The following is a 19,051-nucleotide window of genomic DNA, read 5'->3' on the forward strand; positions in this document are numbered from 1 at the left end:
AAGGTTCACACAAAACCTTTGGTTTTCTCCTCCTTTCCTGGACCACCACTGCTGTTCCTTGGGCCCTTTAAGAGGGAAAGGGAAATGGAACTTGATATACTGCCTTTCTGAGGTTTTTGCAACTACATTCAACGTGGTTTAGATATATTCAGGTACTTATTTTGTACCAGGGGCAATGCAGGGTTAACTGACTTGCCCAGAGTCACAAGGAGCTGCAGTGGGAACTGAACTCAGTTCCCCAGCATCAAAGTTCACTGCACTAACCACTAGGCTACTTCGCCACCCTGAAGATGCCTAAGAGCACTGGGCCTCATGTTAACAGCCTGATAGTACTGGGTATGAAAAATAACGCCACCTTTCAGCTAGTGCTATTTTTCCTGGAATAATGCAGTTCAACAGAAGCTGTGTTATTTAATTTACATAATTCTGAGGTATTTAGCATGCATTTGCATGCTTTGTTTCTCATTATTATGTAGTCCATAGTAACTTAAACTAATGTGTGTTATTGAAAAAAAAAAATAAAGTACACAATTTTGACATTTAAGGGAAAGGGGATGGGATTTGATTTACTGCCTTTCTGTGGTTACAATCAAAGTGGTTTACATATTATATACAGGTACTAATTTTGTAGCTGGGGCAAAGAGGTTTTAACACATGTTAAGGCAATGACGTACGATATTAGCTCCTTAACACAGGTTAGTAACTATCCCCCTTAAGTCAACCTGAATGGCCAGTTCAGGGAACAGATTACACTAGACTTTGGGAGCAGAAACGTCAACAAAATGGCATCATTCCACCTTTTTTGGCATGTAGGTTTGCATTACATAGGAAATAATGTATCACATTCCAAGCTATGAATTTATTCATAATGCATAAGACTCCTGATTGAAAGAACTACCAGTACCCTTTATTCCTATAGACATAAAACATTGTATTTTGGTTCTACACTGATCTATATATCACTTCTATTTTCTTGTGCTATTCTATCGCTATTTAGCTGATTGGCGCTTTAAAAATTTTTTTAATTAAAAAGATACAGTGCAAAATTACATTTCAAGGCATGATGCAAATATACATCTCATCTTAAATTTCTTTCTATGTTAAAAGGTTTTTTTCTGCATAGTAAAATATGTTTTATGGATCAAAAATACCTTTCCACATTATGTTTTCAAGTTTCAATCTTTGCTTTTCAATAATAAGTAGAAACAATGGTATGTAAATACAATTTGAGTGTTTACATGTAAATCCTAGACAGCAACAAAAGCAGTGTTGGAATGCAATATAGAGACGAATGGAATGCGATGTAGACATTATATTAATATATATTCTATAACCCACAGAAAAAAGCTAAAAGTTCCTTTTCTAAAAACACTTTTCTCATCACGTTATAAAACAAGATTAATGACCCTAGGATTTTTTAAAAAAAATCTAATATTCATATACTACGTTGAACCACAATAAAAGCAGTAATAATACAGGATCCTATGTTACATTTTACATCCAAAAGGATGAATAATAGTTCACTAATAAATAATCATAAATAGGTCTGCATACTTTTTTAAAGAGCTAAAATATAGCCTGAACCCCCCCCCCCCCCCACCCCAGCTTCAAAACACTTTGGTGTATAAATCAACTTTTGTTTTTTTATAAAAAGATCCTGCAGTTGAAAAAAATATATGACTTACTAGAAAAGAACTATTTTCCAGTACAAGACTGAGAAGCAGAGTGGGGATGCAGAATTAAAGCTTTGTCATGGCTAACCATGGAGTCCTTTGAGGCCTTTTATTTTTAAATTCCACAGATGGCTCTGGTCTTTCAAGGCCAGGATGCTTCTTCTTGAGGATTTCTTTGATCATAGGTAATGCCGAAAGTGCTGAGAAACAGGTAAGTCCAGAAACAACGCTTAGCGAGGCAGTTGCTTGATAGTCGAGAGTGAGAAGCGTTCATATCAACAGAGCCTGTTTGACTGAAGTTACATCTAGCAATGCTAGGACAGTTATGCTCACTTTCACCAGGCCTTTTTCTTCTAGGATGTGATGTGGTAAACAGAGTTTCTCCTGCCAGGGGAGAAAAAAAAAGTCAAGATCAGCCTGCTTAATGCTTCTTGAGAAATCTTAGATACCTCTCATTCTGCACAATTTCCAAAGTAAGTACATGGTCAAACTGCTAAAGGGATTCAGTCTGCTGCTCTTTCCTTCTCATGCCGCATAAAAGATATTTGGATGAATTTAGGAGATATACGGTTCTGTCCTGCCATGATTTACACACATGCAAAATGGTTTGCAGACTTCAACAAAGGAGGGAATGAATAACTAGCAAATATACAAGACCTGCTCTTTTCTGTAAATAAAAATATCTCAGGTTACTATTCAGTGGTGGTAGTCAATGTGATTATTTTTATAAATGCTGACACAATATTTAAAATACACGCATATTCAGTGCTGCTATCTGGTATACACAGGAAATCCAATACGTTAGCATTTAACTTTCAAAAAGAAGACTGATAAAATGAGGAAAATGGTTAAAAAAAATCCTTTGAAGAGCAGCTGCAAAGGTCAAAAATTCATATCAAGTGTGGATGGTATTCAAAAAACATCATTCTGGAAGCCCAGACCAGATATATTCAATGTATTAAGAAAGGAGGAAGGAAGGCCAAACAACAGCCGGCATGGTTAAAAGGTGAAGGAAGCTATTAGGGCTAAAAGAAAATCCTTAAATGGAAGAAAGATCTGACTGAAAATAATAGGAAACAGCATAAGGAATAGCAAGTCAAATGTAAAGTGCTGATAAGGAAGGCAAAGAGACTTTGAAAAGAAAATTGTGTTACAGGCAAAAACACAAAGTAAAATTTGTTTTAGGTATATTAGAAGCAAGAAGCTGGTAACAGAATCAGTTGGACTACTACATGACTGAGGGGTAAAAGGGGCACTCAGGGGAGACAAGGCCATAGTGGAAAGATGAAAGTGCTCATTTTCAAAGCATATAGCTTACAAAGCTACATCAGAATGGTTCACATAGCAAATATTACACTAAAATTAACATAAATTAAAATTAGGAACTCCACTTAAAAATAGGAAAGAAGACAGACAAATCTTTCTTACTAGAGAAAACAATACAATAAAAATAATCACCTTGAACAACAATCACACATCATAACAATAATATAAATCAAAAACGTAAATAAAACATCTCAAAAACTTTAGGAAACCTGTGTAGTCGATTAACTAACAAAATTCAGGAAGTGATGAAAATTGATTGGTAGCAGTGGGTTTTGAGTGCTACATGAAAACAAGAATAAGATTTCTCTAATCTAATTGGCTGAGGCAATGAATTCCATAATGCTGGGGATAGAAAGTAAAAAGCTGATGTGCAAGTGAATTCCCACTTAGCCTTGAAAGGCAGAGGAAGAAGCAGTCTATTGTCGGTTAATGAACAAAGAGTACGGGCAGGTGTGCATGGAATAGTCAAAGCAGCAAGAAAGGCTGGGGTGCCAGTATGAAGTGCTTTATGTGTCAATGTAAGAATTTTAAATGTTATTCTAAATTCAATAGGAATCCAGTGAAGACACTGCAAGAGAGGGGTGGCCCTATCGTATTTAGAGGTCTGACAGATGATGCAGGCCGCAGTATTCTGAATAGTCTGTAAACGTTTCAGACTGGATTTGGTGATACCAGCATGAATAATATTACAGTAGTCTTAGTGTGCCTATGATAAAATACATGGTGAGTTTTGATCTAAAGAATTTCTAACCAAATGTACTGAAAGAGAGGGCAGAATCAATAACCATCCCAAGGCCTATGAGCGTAGAAGTTTCAGATGCTGCTGGTGAGCACCATTTGGTGTTACTAACCGAATGAAGAGACTGACCAAGTACAGTCTCCTGAAAAAGTACCAATGAAACACGGCCTGTGTTGAGACCAAAAATGCTTTTATACAGCGTATGGTGTGGATGAAGAGTTTTTGTGGTGCTTGATGACCCTAAAGCAGCAGGAAGCTCTTCCAAGCCTATTATCTGACTCAGGGGCCCTTTTACTAAGCCACGTAAGCGTCTACGCGTGCTGAAATGGAGTTACTGCATGGCTACTGTGTGGCTCTTGCAGTAATTTCATTTTTGCCATGCATCTGAAAAATCATTTTGGCCACGCATATCGGAGCCGCGCCAAGTGGCATTTGTCACGCGTGGGTCATTACTGCCCGGTTACTGCGTGAGACTTTACCGCTAGGTCAATGGCTGGCAGTAAGGTCGCAGACCCAAAATGGACGCGCGGAAATTTTGGTTTTGACACGTCCATTTTCGGCAAAAATTTTAAAAAGGCCTTTTTTACAGGCACGCTGAAAAATGGATTGGCGAGCACCCAAAACCTGCGCCTACACTACTGCAAGCCATATTTCAGTGCTGCTTAGTAAAAGGACCCCTGAGATTTCAAGGCTGGGCACATTTTGAGTGCAATGGATGCTTACTAAAGACAGATTGGTGAAACTGGGAACTTGCAATGATTTCACAGAATTTTCTACCATGGAAGGGAACATTTTGAAGAAGAACTTCCTTGTAATATGGACAACGTGTATGAATATAACTGCTTTAGGAAGTCTCTGGAGTTTTTAAGAGGTTACATTATTTGGGATTATAGTGTGAAATAAAGTTGATGCTTTTAAGTAAGCGGCATTTAAGATGATTATTGTATTATATTTGTGAAATTAGTGTTAATAAAATTTGTAATGAAATGTATTGGGGGAATTGGTCTTGTGAATAATATAACTGAAGGTTTTGACTAATATAAGAAAATACAGCCCTGCTTTATATAGTAAGGATGCACATTCAATAGGGATATATATAATATGCACATAACTATAAGTTATGTGCATATCTCCAAACAGCAGGTGCACACATTTATACACACTCTGTGGCTCATGTCTAAACACTTACAAGGGGATATACCCAGCTATACCAGTATTATATAAAAGAAAGTAGGTGTCTAATTTCTTTTATAAAATATGCACCAATGAGGTGCCTTCTGGGGCCTATATATAGGTGCACAATTACAGAATGACCCTCATGGAGTACATCATCCTCGCATGCCATTATCATATTCTGAGGGAGCAGACACACTCGTATTTTTTGTTTGTAGGCTCTGGTTCTTGTGAACAGAGCATACTCTAATAGCTTTTCCTAGACTGCCTGTAGATCTGAAGTTAAGGGATTGATTTTGACACTGTAATTCCTTATTGAATTCAAGTCTGTAATAACACAACGAGCCTATCAAAATTAACTAGGTGCCGAGAGGTCCTATCAGCCCCCTTAGCTGGGATTTCAGCCTTACTGAAATGGTACAAGTCCTAATCTCTTCTTGGATAATTGGGTGGGATTGATTTTACGATAAGCAGACATGTGCGCTGTCAGAACAAGGTTGTTAGAAGTGTTTATTTCATTATTAGAAGGGCAAACATTTCCCCAAGACTGCAAGCATGCGTAAATCAGGCATTCTCCAAACACCAATAGTAAAGATCACAACTTTAGAGGAAGTTCTAGAGGGTTTGGAAAGGTATCCAAGATTTAAAAAAAAACGAAAACAGAAAACTTTTTAGTAAAAATAAGTTTACAATAACAAAAATTTTTATTATCGCTCTCTGATTTTCAAAAACCAAATCAAAACCAAAACAAACAAAAAATAAACCAATGCTTCCCCCCCCACCCAAAAAAAGGGCATGGTCACAGTCAATAAAGCCAAAGGAAACATTACAATGAATTTCCACACCCATACATCTGACACTGAATAAAGGGGCACTTTTACTGAAGTGCATGAAGCAGTGAATACACAAATTGGTGTGCCCCCACAGTCACATAAGCACATTCACTATTGTTAATTTGAGTGATACCTGCATACCATGTACGAGGTGGGAACTGGATGGGTTATGGGTGGAGAACAGGCATGCAGTCCTTGAAATTAGCATTCAGTACTTACCCTGCACTGTCACTTGTGCAGTTAGTGCAGGAGCACTTTAACGCCACAAGAGGGACAAAGGGAGACTTTGGTGAAAAGTTATCAAGGTTATTCCAGCGGCCTGGGAGCATCGAGCCACAAAGCTACAGCCTGCTGCTCCTAGGCCAGAGCCTGTAGGGCCTGTACCATTTCCCTCTCCCCGATCACTTCCCCCTCCCTCCAATCCACCAGAAAGGGCCCCCTTATATGGAAACATGACACATAGTGGTAGTAGCATGAAACTACCACTAGGGACGTCATTTTGGAAATGATGCTGGCCAATTTAGGAGCAATTGGGTATCGCTTGCACCCGAAGACCACTAGATCACCAGAGAAAATACTGGTAGGCCCTTACGGGGGTAGGTACAAGTAATAAGGGTTGGGGGCTGTGGGGAGACAGCACAAGCCCTGTAGGCTTTCAACCCAGTGCTCCTGCCATAGTACAATATCCCCAGCCTTTGCCTGAGGTTATTTTACCATAATTGTATGGCTATAATGCTACTTGTAGTGTGCATCCAGTGTAGACTGCAAGTCATGTTATGGTTTTTACATAAGAATGAGCTTCTTCACATACATTTACATGCATTTGCAAGTTTTACATCTCATTAGTATGTAACCTGCAGTGTCCTAAATATCACCCCGGTACAGCAAAATAAGCTGCAATAGAACCCTTCAAGATGTATTAAGGGTCAAATAACTTGACTAATGCAACTTGATAATTTCCCCCCTTCTGAGCAAAGTGAGGCCTAGATTTAGGTCTCACAGCACAGGGGGTTTCTTTAGTGGCACAAAACCTGCAGAGATTGTACCTAGGTTGAAGGCACACACATTATGTGTATTTTATAAAGTATATGGATAAATCACGATTTCACCCATGGTCTGCCCAAACTCTGTCTTTGAGCTTGCCTGCTTTACAAGTATGTATTCAAAAAATGGTTCATCATATTACTCTCCACATGATTATTGTACCAAAAGCGGCAACATTTCCAAAGAAGAAAATCTCCGCATTTGCATAACACAAAAGGGTGGCTCATGAAATTAAATTCATGTAGAAATCAACTTGCATACACTGAAACTTACATCAAGCAACGTCATCAAAAAGTCAGTCTGCAAAGGTCCTTGCTGAAGCATGCTTTCTTCATACATACTAGTCTGCTAGAAAGTTTTGTGTCAGAAGTTGTATAAATTATCTGCTAAGATCCACTGATATTACCTAACTTTTGTTAATTCACTTTCAATATAGCGGCTCCAAGTGTCAGGTTCCAATAGGCACAACTCATTTCCAAAGAAGATCATATGTTTGTTCATATCTGATTAATTTATTTGACTAGGTGACCAAAAAGTTGAATAATGGGAGAGCACTACGCCACCAAGGGGGGGGGGGGGGGGGGAATTCCCCGGGCCCAGCACCAGATAGCTTCTTCCTGCCTTCTTCCGGTTCCGTCCTCTCCTGCATGCTGCCCAGGACCCAGCTGATTGCATTAACACGATATCGCATTAATGCAATCATGGACAGGAGCAATGCAGAAGAGGATAGAACGAGGGTGCAGACAGAAAGGTGCAGGGGTGGCGGTCTGAGTGTGGGGAGGAGGGTGGTCATAGCGCAGGGGTGGCAGCCCAGGTGGGGTACAGGGGTATGGGGGTGTGTGCTTGCATGTGTGCATGCGCAGCAGTCCAGTCCTGCCCCAGGTCCAGCTGTGTCTCTTGGCAACCCTGGAGAGCACGAGATGTGATGTATTTAGATTTTAGCAAAGCCTTGGACACAGTTCTGCATAGATGACTTATTAAGAAACTGAGTGCCATCAGTATGGGTCCTAAAATGACACACAGGATTAGGAATTGGTTCAGTGGAAGGCGACAAAGGGTAGTGGTAAATGGAGCTCACTCTGAGGAAAGGAATGTTACCAGTGGTATGTCATATTGATCAGTTGTTGGTCCACTTCTTGTAACATTTTTGTAAACGATAATGCAGAAGGGCTGGCTGGTAAGGTTTGTCTCTTTGCCAATGATACTAAAATCTGAAATAGGGTGGACAACTCTAATGGTGTGGATAATATGAGGGACCTAGTGAGGCTTGAAGAAAGGCAGCTAACATGTTATGCTAAAAATGCAGGGCCATGCATTTGGGCTGCAAAATAGAGGAGCAGAACTTGGGTCTGATCATATGTGATGATCCTAAGGTGGCCAAACAGGTAGAAAAGGTGCATAGGGAGAGGAATGGCCAGCAGGAAAAAGGTGATAATGCCTCTGTATAGGATTTTGATGAAACCTCATTTAAAATACTGTGTACAGTTCAAAAAGACTGCACCTTCAAAAAGATATGAATCAGAGTTGGTCTAGAGGGCAGCTACTAAAATGGCCAGTGGTCTTCATCATAAAGCATATGGGAACAGAGAACGATCTCAATATGTATACTTTGGAAGAAAGGCAGGAGATGGAAGATATGAAAGAGAGACAGAGCCATTTATATACCTCTGTGGCATAAATGACAGATAAGTCTCATTCAATTGAAAGAAAGCTCTGTAATGAAGGGGCACAGGATGATGGTGAAAGAGATGCACTCAGGAGTAACCTGAGAAAAGACTTTTTCGAGGAAAGGGTGGTGAATTTGTGGAATGGAATCTGGTTGGAGGTATTGGATACAAAGACTGCTTCTGAATTCAAGAGAACTTGAGACAAGTACATAGGATCTGAAAACTTGGGACCCGTATACAGGATCTCTAAGGGAGAGGAAAAACAGATGGAATGGATGGGCAGATTGGACAGGCCATATGCACTTTATCTGCTTACATTTTTCTCTGTTTCTTAAAGCAATTATTAGATATAACCAATGTTTTGGTCCCATTTGGACCGCATTCAAAGCTATAGTGTAGTCTGCATCTCTTTCTTCTACATAAATTTATCTAGTTTACCTTAAAAAAAAAAACAGTTCAAAACTGTTATCCAGTTATGTCATTAAGGCCTTTTTTTACTGCAGTATGTTAAAGTTCTGCAGTTAATGCACATTAACTGTAAATATTAACCTGTGATAGCTGCACTACAGTGACTGCTGGAGGCAGTTCTGGAACTTGGAGAAAAGCTGCCATACCATTAATGCAGAGCAATGGACGTTAAGGCATAATTTAATGATGCGATTGCTAACAATGAATGCAGTTAACTAGGCCTCCAGAGGTGTATTTAACTATTCTGCATTTTATGTGATGTTAGCGGTTACCTTGAGTGTTGTTCATGCAATTTAACAGCAACGCATGCTTCTTAACCCTTCTCTATTCCATCCCTACCTGAAAATGAATTTACGCATGGGGGGAGGGGTTATTAAGCTATGGTAAAATATCACATTTTACCACAGCTTAATTCACTGTGGGACTGACTAACCTGCAGGAACTCAGTAGTTCAGGTTAGTAAGTCCCATGGTAATGCAACTTGCAGTCAAGTTTCTCTATGGTTGTTTAGAAACAAACTGAAACTAAGAGGCCTGTTTACTAAGGTTCAGTAAGCAGTTAGTGAGGGATTCAGTGAGTGAAAACGGCTACTGCATGCTAAAACTGCCAGTGTTGTAACAATCCGGCACTGTAACTGTTTAGTGTGGTTTGGGGCAGGAATGAGGTAGGCTATGGGTATAGATAGGGCAGAGCCAGTTCTTGTAGTTAGCACATGGTGAGTTACTGTGCACTCTCAAGGCTTCCAATAGTGCATGTGCAGAGATGACCCAGGAAATTATAGACTAGTGAGCCTGTTGTTGGTGCCAGGCAAAATGGTGGAGACTATTATAAAGAGCAAAATTACTGAACATATACATAGGCATGGATTTAATGCAACAAAACCAACATGGATTTAACCAAGGGTAATCTTGCCTCATCAATCTGATACATTTCTTTGACAGGTTAAATAAACATGTGGACAGAGGTGAGCCAGTTGATACTGTGTATTTGGATTTTCAGAAGATATTTGACAAAGTACCCCATGAACGACTCCTTAGGAAAGTAGAAAGTCATAGAATAGGAGGCAGTGACCTACTGTGGATAAAGAACTGATTAAAATACAGAAAACAGAAAGTAGTGTTAAATGGGGTTGAATGATGTTCCTCAGGGAACTATGCTGAGACTGCTGCTTTTTAACATATGTATGAATGATCTGGAAACAGGAATAACAAGCGAGGTGATTCCTGATGACACAAAGTTGTTCAAAGTTGTTAAATCACAAGAGGGTTGTGAAAAATTAAAAAAGGACCTTACGAGACTGGACATCAAATAGCAGCTGACATTTAAAGTGAACAAGAGGAAAGTGATGCTTGTGGGGAAGAGAAAGCCAAACTATAGCTATGTGATACAACGTTCTACATTAGAAGTCACCTCCCAGGAAAAGGATTTAGATATCGTTGTTGATGATATTTTCAAACCCTCGGCTCAGTGTGTAGCAGTGGCTAAGAAAACAAATAGAATATTAGGAATTATTAAGAAAGGGATGGAGAACAAAACTGAGAATACTACAATGTCTTTGTATCGCTCCACGGTGCAACCACACCTTGAATATTGTGTGCAATTTTGGTCACCGCATCTCAAAAAAGATATAGCGGAATTTGAAAAGGTACAGAGAACAATAAAAATGATAAAGCAGATGGGACAACTTCCCTATGAGGAAAGTCTAAAAAGGCTAGAGCTCTTCAGCCTGGAGAAGAGACAGCTGAGGGGAGATTTGATAGAAGTCTATAAAATACCGAGTGGAGTAGAATGAGTAGACATGAATTGCTTGTTTACTCTTTCCAAAAACACAAGGACTAGGGAGCAGGCAATGAAGCTACTAAGTAGTAAATTTAAAACAAATTGGAGAACATATTTCTTCACTCAATGTGTAATTAAACTCTGGAATTCGTTGCCAGAGAATGTGGTGAAAGCAGTGAATGTGGTGAAAGCAGTTAGTTTAACAGGGTTTAACAAAGGTTTGGAGAAGTTTCTACAAGAAAAATCCACAAGCCATTATTAAAATGGATTTGGGAAAACCAATGCTTATTCTTGGGATAAGCAGCATAAAGTTGTTTTCTACTCTTTTGAGATCTTGCCAGGTACTTGTGACCTGGATGCTTATGTTCTTATCTCTAGAGACTTTGCATTCTGTTATCTTGGCCTAGCCTTATGGAATTCTTTTTCCTCTTATATACACTCTGAGTCTTTTTTTCCAAAGTTCTAGCAAGGAGTAAAAACCTTGTTATTCCAGCTAGTGTTTGGCAATACTACTCACTCAGGGGCCCTTTTACAGAGTGGCAGTAAGCCCAACGCAGGCTTACCGCTCGCTCTTTCGGGACTACCGCCGGCCCAATGCGGCCGCCGGCAGTAGTCCCATCCTGAGCGCATGCCATTTCTGGGGCAAAAGGAAAACCCCCTGGAAATGGCTTGCGCTGTGGTAACCCGGCGGTAATCAGGTATCGCCGCTCGCTGCAGTTACCGCATGGTTAGTGCGGGAACCCTTATCACCACCTGAATGGGTGACGGTAAGGGCTCCCTGCTGCATGGCCATGAGGTAAGAGTTCTCTTACCACATGACCATGTGTGCTGGGGGGCTTTTTTACCTGCTGCAGTAAAAGGGGCCCTGGCACGTGGGAAAATGGCTCCTGCCACCAGCGCAGGGCCCTTTCTCCCACAGTTTAGTAAAAGAGCCCCTCAGATTTCTAGGTGTTTGGTAGCTATGTTACCCTTCTCCCCTACCTTCTCCTCCTTCTTTCCCTCTTTTCCCCCTTCTTTTGTTGCCCTCCAGCATCCATGCTCTCTTCTCCTGTTCTCCATCCCTTGGTCCCTTGCCTGTGTTTTTTCTGCTTCTCCAATTATTAACTACTCTGTTGCTCACTGATGATTATGATGGTATATCAGGTTCTTGAAATAAATAAATTTCTCCACCTGCAAGCTGTTAACATGTGAATTCTATGAACTGTACAGTAATAATTAAGAATACATGGCTCTAAATTAAGAAAGTTCACAATTATTGGGGGGGCAGTTTGACCCAGTGGTATACTGATAAATATTTAACAGCCGGCCATAGCCAGCCCTGCAATTTGGGGGGGTGCAGGGGGGCTGGGAGGGGACAGCGCATTCCTCTTCCCCCCATGCGGACACGCTAGGCATACCTTTTGTTGGCAGGGATGCTGAGCCTGCCAGCCAAATAAATGGACCACCACCTCTCCTTGCTGCTTGTTTCTGGCTCTGAGAACTTGGTGCAAATGGCTGCGCCATTGGGCTGTACCAGTGGGCGCAGCATGAGTCTGTCATGGGGTTCCGCCTAGCAATATATGCACCTTATAGAATAGTATTAGCTGTGCACATTGGAAGGTGCACTTCAACACACTAGCTTATGCCTGAAATTGACCTGGCATAAATTGTCACCGCTAAGTTTCGGCATTTGCGCTACTATTCTGTAACTGGTTAGGCGCCCCTTAACACGGTTATAGAATTAGCACTAAGCATACTTCTTTGTCACATCTACATTCAGATGTCACTTTATAGAACTGCCCCCAAAGTCTCAATTTTGGAGGGTAAGAAGGAGATTATTCCAGCTATTTTTCCTACTTTTGCGACCATATCTGTAGGGAAAAGGGAAGACATTTACAATTCTGCATAAAATATTTTTATTTTTGTTACATTTTGTACCCCGTGCTTTCCCACTCATGGCAGGCTCAATGCGGCTTACATATTATATACAGGTACTTATTTGTACCTGGGGCAATGGAGGGTTAAGTGACTTGCCCAGAGTCACAAGGAGCTGCCTGTGCCTGAAATGGGAATCAAACTCAGTTCCTCAGTTCCCAAGGACCAAAGTCCACCACCCTAACCACTAGGCCACTCCTCCATCCTACAATGACTGTTTTCTCCTTTAAAGCAATTGTTGTTTTTCTCTTTAGATAATCCCTCTTCAGAGACCAGAATGACTTTGGGTATTTTATGTGACCTTGTCCATGCATAAATGTATAACTGGAAATTATAGCCAACTTCCATAAAGTAATATCAGCACGCAACGGTAAAATGTTCTCCAAAGGGCAAATTTGTAGTTGAGTGCATTTTTTCACATCATTTTATTTCTTTCTTTCTCCCAGCGCTCAATTTTTAGCACATTTTTATAAACTGCTTTATCTACTTTATGGTTCTCCTTTATCATTTCTTTGGGCACGAAGGCGGCAAATAAAGGATGGTGCTTTCTGAAGAGTTTTGGCCACTTCTGATATATGCTGCTTTAAGGATAATTATACTGTTGTCTATTGATGCACAACATTTTGAAATTAAATAGCACAGTTGGAAATGCTGAGGTATAAACCAAGGGCCTGATATTCAGCCAGCAGCAACTGGCATTTTGCTGACTGCCACCGTTATCCCTGGAAATTCAATGCCAGGCTCTGGCACTGAATTTCTGGGTATACACAGATGACAGAAATATAGCCAGCACTTTTATGAGGTCCTATTTATGTGGCTACCTTGGCCAGTTAACTGCTGAATATCAGTACTTAACCAGCAAAATTTATTTTATTTGACATTTTTATTCCGCATTATCCCGAGATAAGCTCAGGTTCAATGTGGCTTACATGACAAACATCAAATTGAGATAAATACATTTTCAGGAATACTAACATTCATAAAGTGCATCTAACAATTAGGTTGAACAACCTAATATAAGACACATTAAAGAGAATTTATTTTTATAAGGAACATGAACTTTCAGTATTTAAAACAAAGTTATATAATGTAGGAAACATGAACAATTGATTAGGATATAATCAAATCGAGGACACAGTATTTGTGCAATAGGAGTTTGTAATAAAAGTTGGAATATGTTGAAATGCTGACTCCGCCCCAAGAATACTCCCAAAATAGCTGTTTTCAAGTTGGGCGCTAACCGGACATTTCAACAGCACTATCCGGTTAAGTACCACTGAATATGACCGGTTAGCTCCGAACAAGTGGCTTAACTAACCAAGAGTCATTTCTGACAAGCTAAATCACTTTGAATATCAACCACTGAATGAATAGTGGGTTCATTCTGTCCAATATCTCTGTGAGTAATAGTTATTTATTAGGATTTATTTACCACTTTTTTGAAGAAATTCACTCAAGGCGGTGTACAAGAATAGAACAAACTTGAGCAATAGCCAATTACAGCAGTAAAAGTATTCAAATAACAATACAAAATATGGCATGGTATACTACTTACAAAGTCAACACGATACATAAAAGAACATTTTAATTGATAGTGAAGGGTAAAGCAAAGATGTTGTGGAAGAATTATGAGGAAAGGTTTATCTTTTTATGATGAAACTAAGCTCTTCAACACATTGGATATATCTGAGAGTGCAGACAGAATGAGAATTGATCAAAGGTACCATGAAGAATTTGATTGATTGCTTGACAGCTAAGTTTCAACAGTAAAAGATACAGAATTACACTTCTGAGGTACAGAAATCCAAAGTGGAGGTGAGATGTAAATTTTCACAAAACAAGAAAAAGATTATTAAATAAACATGGTTTAATAGGACAATGTCAGCATTGTTTTAGTCAAGAGAAGTTTTGCTCACCAATTTGATTCATTTCTTTGAAGACATGAATAAACATGTGGATAAAGGTGAGCTGGTTGATTAGTGTACCTAGATTTTAAGAAAGCTTTAGATAAAGTTCCTGAGAAAATTAAAGGGTCATGGGATAGGAGGCAATGTTCTGTTGTGGATTAGGAATTGGTTATTGGATAGAAAGCAGAGGGTAGTGTTAAATGGCCATTTCTCTCAATGGAGGAGGGTGAATTGTGGAGTGCAGCAGAGATCTGTACTGGGACTAGTGCTATTTTACATATTTATAAATGATCTGGAAATCAGAACAATGAGTGAGGTGATAAAGGGGCCATGTTTACTATAGCACGTCTTAGTAAATAGGGTCCTAAATTTAAAGATGATACAAAACTATTAAAGGTTGTTAAAACACGAGCAGACTATGAAATCTTAGGAAATTGGAAGATGGCGATCCAAATGGCAGATGAAATTTAATGTGGACAAATGCAAGGTGAAGCACATTGGAAAGAATAATCCGAATCATAGTTACCTGATGCTAGAGTCCGCCTTGGGGGTCAGCACTCAATAAAAAGATCTGGGTGTCATTATAGATAACACATTGAAATCTTCTGCTCAGTGTGCAGCAGCGGCCAAAAAAGCAAACAGGATGCTAGGAATTATTAGGAAAGGGATAGTGAATAAGACCGAAAATACTATAATGCCTCTGTATTGCTCCACGGTGCAACCACACCTCGAATACTGCGTTCAGTTCTGGTTGCCATATCTCAGAAGGTTATAGCAGAATTAGAAAAGGTTCAAAGAACAGCGACCAAAATGATAAAAGAGATGGAACTCCTCCCGTATGAGGAAAGGCTAAACAGGTTAGGGCTCTTCAGCTTGGAAAAGTGAAAGATGAGGGGAGATATGATTGAGGTCTACAAAATCCTGAGTGGTGTAGAACGTGTAGAAGTAAATTGATTTTTTACTCATTCCAAAAGTACAAAGACTAGGGGACACTCAAGGAAGTTACATGGAAATACTTTTAAAACAAATAGGAGGAAATATTTTTTCACTCAATGAATAGTTAAGCTCTGGAACTCTTTGCTGGAGGATATGGTAACAGCGGTTAGCGCATCTGGGTTTAAAAAGGGGTTGGACAAGTTCCTGGAGGGACATGGGGAAGCAACTGCTTACCCTGGGATTTGAAGCATGGAATGTTTCCATGATTTGGGTTTCTACCAGGTACTTGTGACCTGGCTTGACCACTGTTGGAGCTAGATGGACCTACTCTTAGGTTCTTATGTACCTGAGGAAATAGCATTCAGAAATTGCTCTCATTATATACCTATACGCACAAACACACACAAAAGAACCAGTGGACTGTGCTAGCAGTGAAACCAATCTCCAATGCTGAATTAAACACCTCTGTTATTCAACAAACTTGCCTATATGACCAGCAGGCTCATTTTCTAAAGAGATGGACGTCCAAAAAGTGACATAAGTCGGCATTTGGACGTCCATTTCACAGAAACGTCCAAATCGGTATAATCGAAACATGATTTTGGACGTCTTTCTCCGAAGTCCGTCAGAAGGACGTCCAAATCTCAAGGGGGCGTATCGAGGGCGTGTTCAAGGCAGGTCTTGGGCATTCCTAAGACTTGGACGTCTTTGAGCCATAATGGAACAAAGCAAAATCATCCAGCACTAAAACTTAGACGTTTTGAGCTAGACGTGTTTTTATTACGAATAATGCACAAAAAGGTGCCCCAAATGACAAGATGACCACTGGAGGGAATCAGGGATGACCTCCCCTTACTCCCCTAGTGGTCACTAACCCCCTCCCACCCCCAAAAAGTGTGTCGAAGAACATTACTTGCCAGCCTCTATGCCAGCCTCAGATGTCATACTTAGGTCCATGACAGCAGCATGCAGGTCCCTGGAGAGGTTTAGTAGTAAATACAGTACACTTTAGACAGGTGGACCCTGGCCAATACCCCCACTACTTGTTACACTTGTGGAGGAAACTGTGAGCCCTCCAAAACCCACCAGAAATTCACTGTACCCACATATAGGTGCCCCCTTCACCTGTAAGGGCTATGCTAGTGGTGTACAGTTGGGGGTAGTGGGCTTTGGGGGGGGGGGGTTGGGGGGGATCAGCACACAAGGTAAGGGAGCAGTGGTGAAATGTGTACCTGGGAGCATTTTATGAAGTCCACTGCAGTGCCTCCTAGGATGCTCGATAGCTGTCCTGGGATGTCAGGGGGACCAGTCTACTAAAAATGCTGGCTCCTCCTACGTCCCAATGGCTTGACTTTGGACATTTTACACTTGGACGTTTTTTTTTTTTTAAATGGCCGAAAATCAAAGACGTCCAAATCGCAAAACATCCAAATCATAGGACGTCCATGGTATTTTCGAACATAAAAGATGGACATCCATCTTTTTCGAAAATGACCTTCTTCCCGGTTCGGAATTTGGATGACTTTGTAAAACGTCCAAATTCTGACTCAGACATTTCTTTTGAAAATGCCCTTCCAGGTGACTTTTAGCTATGAGTAGAGAAAGGGAGGGGGAGGGGCTACTGCAAAATACTTTAAATAAATAAATAAAAGTAAGTAGGAAAAGCACAGATAAACATCTAATTTCTAGTGGTAAACAATCAAATATTAGAGATTTCACAGTTTTTAAAATGCAGTGCATAGGTTCAGAGGAAGACAAATACAATAAACACAGAAAAGGTTTACAGAAACAGAACAGAGTTTCACAAACCACAACACAAAGGTAAGGATTAGCCAGGCAGATGTAAGGAGAGAATACAGAAATATGGCTTGGCTCCAGACAGTGAGGCTCCAACCACAAGGCAGACCTCAAAGACCATGTGTCAGGCCTTAGCTTTCCTATTTCAGAAGAGTAGCCACACCTCTGCTTTTCAAAGCATGATTACAAGACCATCTGACTTTTAGCTTTGGGTAGAGAAAGGGTGGGGAAGGGTCAGGAAGCTAGTGCAAAATACTTTAAGGAAATAAAAGTAAGTAGGAAAACCACAGACAAATATCTAATTTCAACCAAGACCAGTAGTGTGCAAGGCTGAATCCATTATGTATAGAGCACCTTTAACACTGGAATGGCATTTTTAACTAGCAAGAGGAGTGAGGTAGGAAGGCCATCACAGAAGTCACAATCCATGTAACCAGTGAGCCTATGGGCTGTGACTGTTAGCAACCATCAATAGGATTCTCCTTTTCCTTGCAACTGCAGCTAAGTTAAAGATGAAGAAAGTGGATTGTCATAGCCACCGCCATGCCCCATATCACGACTCACTTCCCTCCTCCAGTGGTCGGGCTCTCCGGCTTCTCTGGGGCTTTTGGCAGCTACTACTACTACTACTATTTAGCATTTCTATAGCGCTACAAGGCGTACGCAGCGCTGCACAAACATAGAAGAAAGACAGTCCCTGCTCAAAGAGCTTACAATCTAATAGACAAAAAAAATAAATAAAGTAAGCAAATCAAATCAATTAATGTGAACGGGAAGGAAGAGAGGAGGGTAGGTGGAGGTGAGTGGTTACAAGTGGTTACGAGTCAAAAGCAATGTTAAAGAGGTGGGCTTTCAGTCTAGATTTAAAGGTGGCCAAGGATGGGGCAAGACGTAGGGGCTCAGGAAGTTTATTCCAGGCGTAGGGTGCAGCGAGACAGAAGGTGCGAAGTCTGGAGTTGGCAATAGTGGAGAAGGGAACAGATAAGAAGAATTTATCCATGGAGCGGAGTGCACGGGAAGGGGTGTAGGGAAGGACGAGTGTGGAGAGATACTGGGGAGCAGCAGAGTGAGTACATTTATAGGTTAGTAGAAGAAGTTTGAACAGGATGCGAAAACAGATAGGGAGACAGTGAAGAGGAGAGGGGTAGTATGAGTAAAGCGACCCTGGTGGAAGATGAGACGGGCAGCAGAGTTTTGAACCGACTGGAGGGGGGAGAGGTGACTAAGTGGGAGGCCAGCAAGAAGCAGATTGCAGTAGTCTAAACGAGAGGTTGCAAGGGTGTGGATGAGGGTTTTGGTAGAGTGCTCGGAAAGAAAGGGGCGGATTTTACGGATGTTGTAAAGAAAGAAACGACAGGTCTTGGCAATCTGCTGGATATGAGCAGAGAAGAAGAGAGAAGAGTCAAAGATGACCCCAAGGTTTCGCGCTGAGGAGACAGGGAGAATGAGAGAGCCATCAACAGAAATAGAAAACGGGGGGAGCGGGGAGGTGGGTTTGGGGGGGAAAATGAGAAGCTCAGTTTTGGTCATATTTAATTTCAGGTGGCGTTGAGACATCCAGACAGCAATGTCAGACAAGCACGCTGAAACTTTGGTTTGGATGCAAGGTGACCTTCCTGGTGCCCCATGGTGCTCCTCCAGGCAGGCAGCCCACTCCTGTGCAGAATTTCCTATGCCAGTCAACGCCGGCCTCCTAAATCATAAATGTGTGCTGAAATGCCCAGTTTAAAGGGTAAAAGGTGGAATTCTTCCAGGGCGCCCAGAGATGACACCACGGATCTGGGGCTTTATAAGG

At 40.8% G+C, this 19,051-nt stretch overlaps 1 protein-coding gene across 1 annotated transcript in view; it reads right to left on the reverse strand.

Moving 5' to 3' along the window:
* Window positions 1-583: 583 nt before the first annotated feature.
* The window catches only part of LRCH1 (leucine rich repeats and calponin homology domain containing 1), a 346,398-nt gene continuing 327,930 nt past the window's right edge, over window positions 584-19,051 (reverse strand). Inside the window, exon 19 of the mRNA XM_030200501.1 lies at window positions 584-2,057. Coding sequence (XP_030056361.1) covers window positions 1,944-2,057 — 114 coding nt within the window. The 3' untranslated portion in view covers window positions 584-1,943. The remainder of the gene's footprint in view (window positions 2,058-19,051) is intronic.

Source organism: Microcaecilia unicolor, chromosome 4 (assembly GCF_901765095.1).
Source record: "Microcaecilia unicolor chromosome 4, aMicUni1.1, whole genome shotgun sequence".
Lineage (NCBI taxonomy): Eukaryota > Metazoa > Chordata > Amphibia > Gymnophiona > Siphonopidae > Microcaecilia > Microcaecilia unicolor.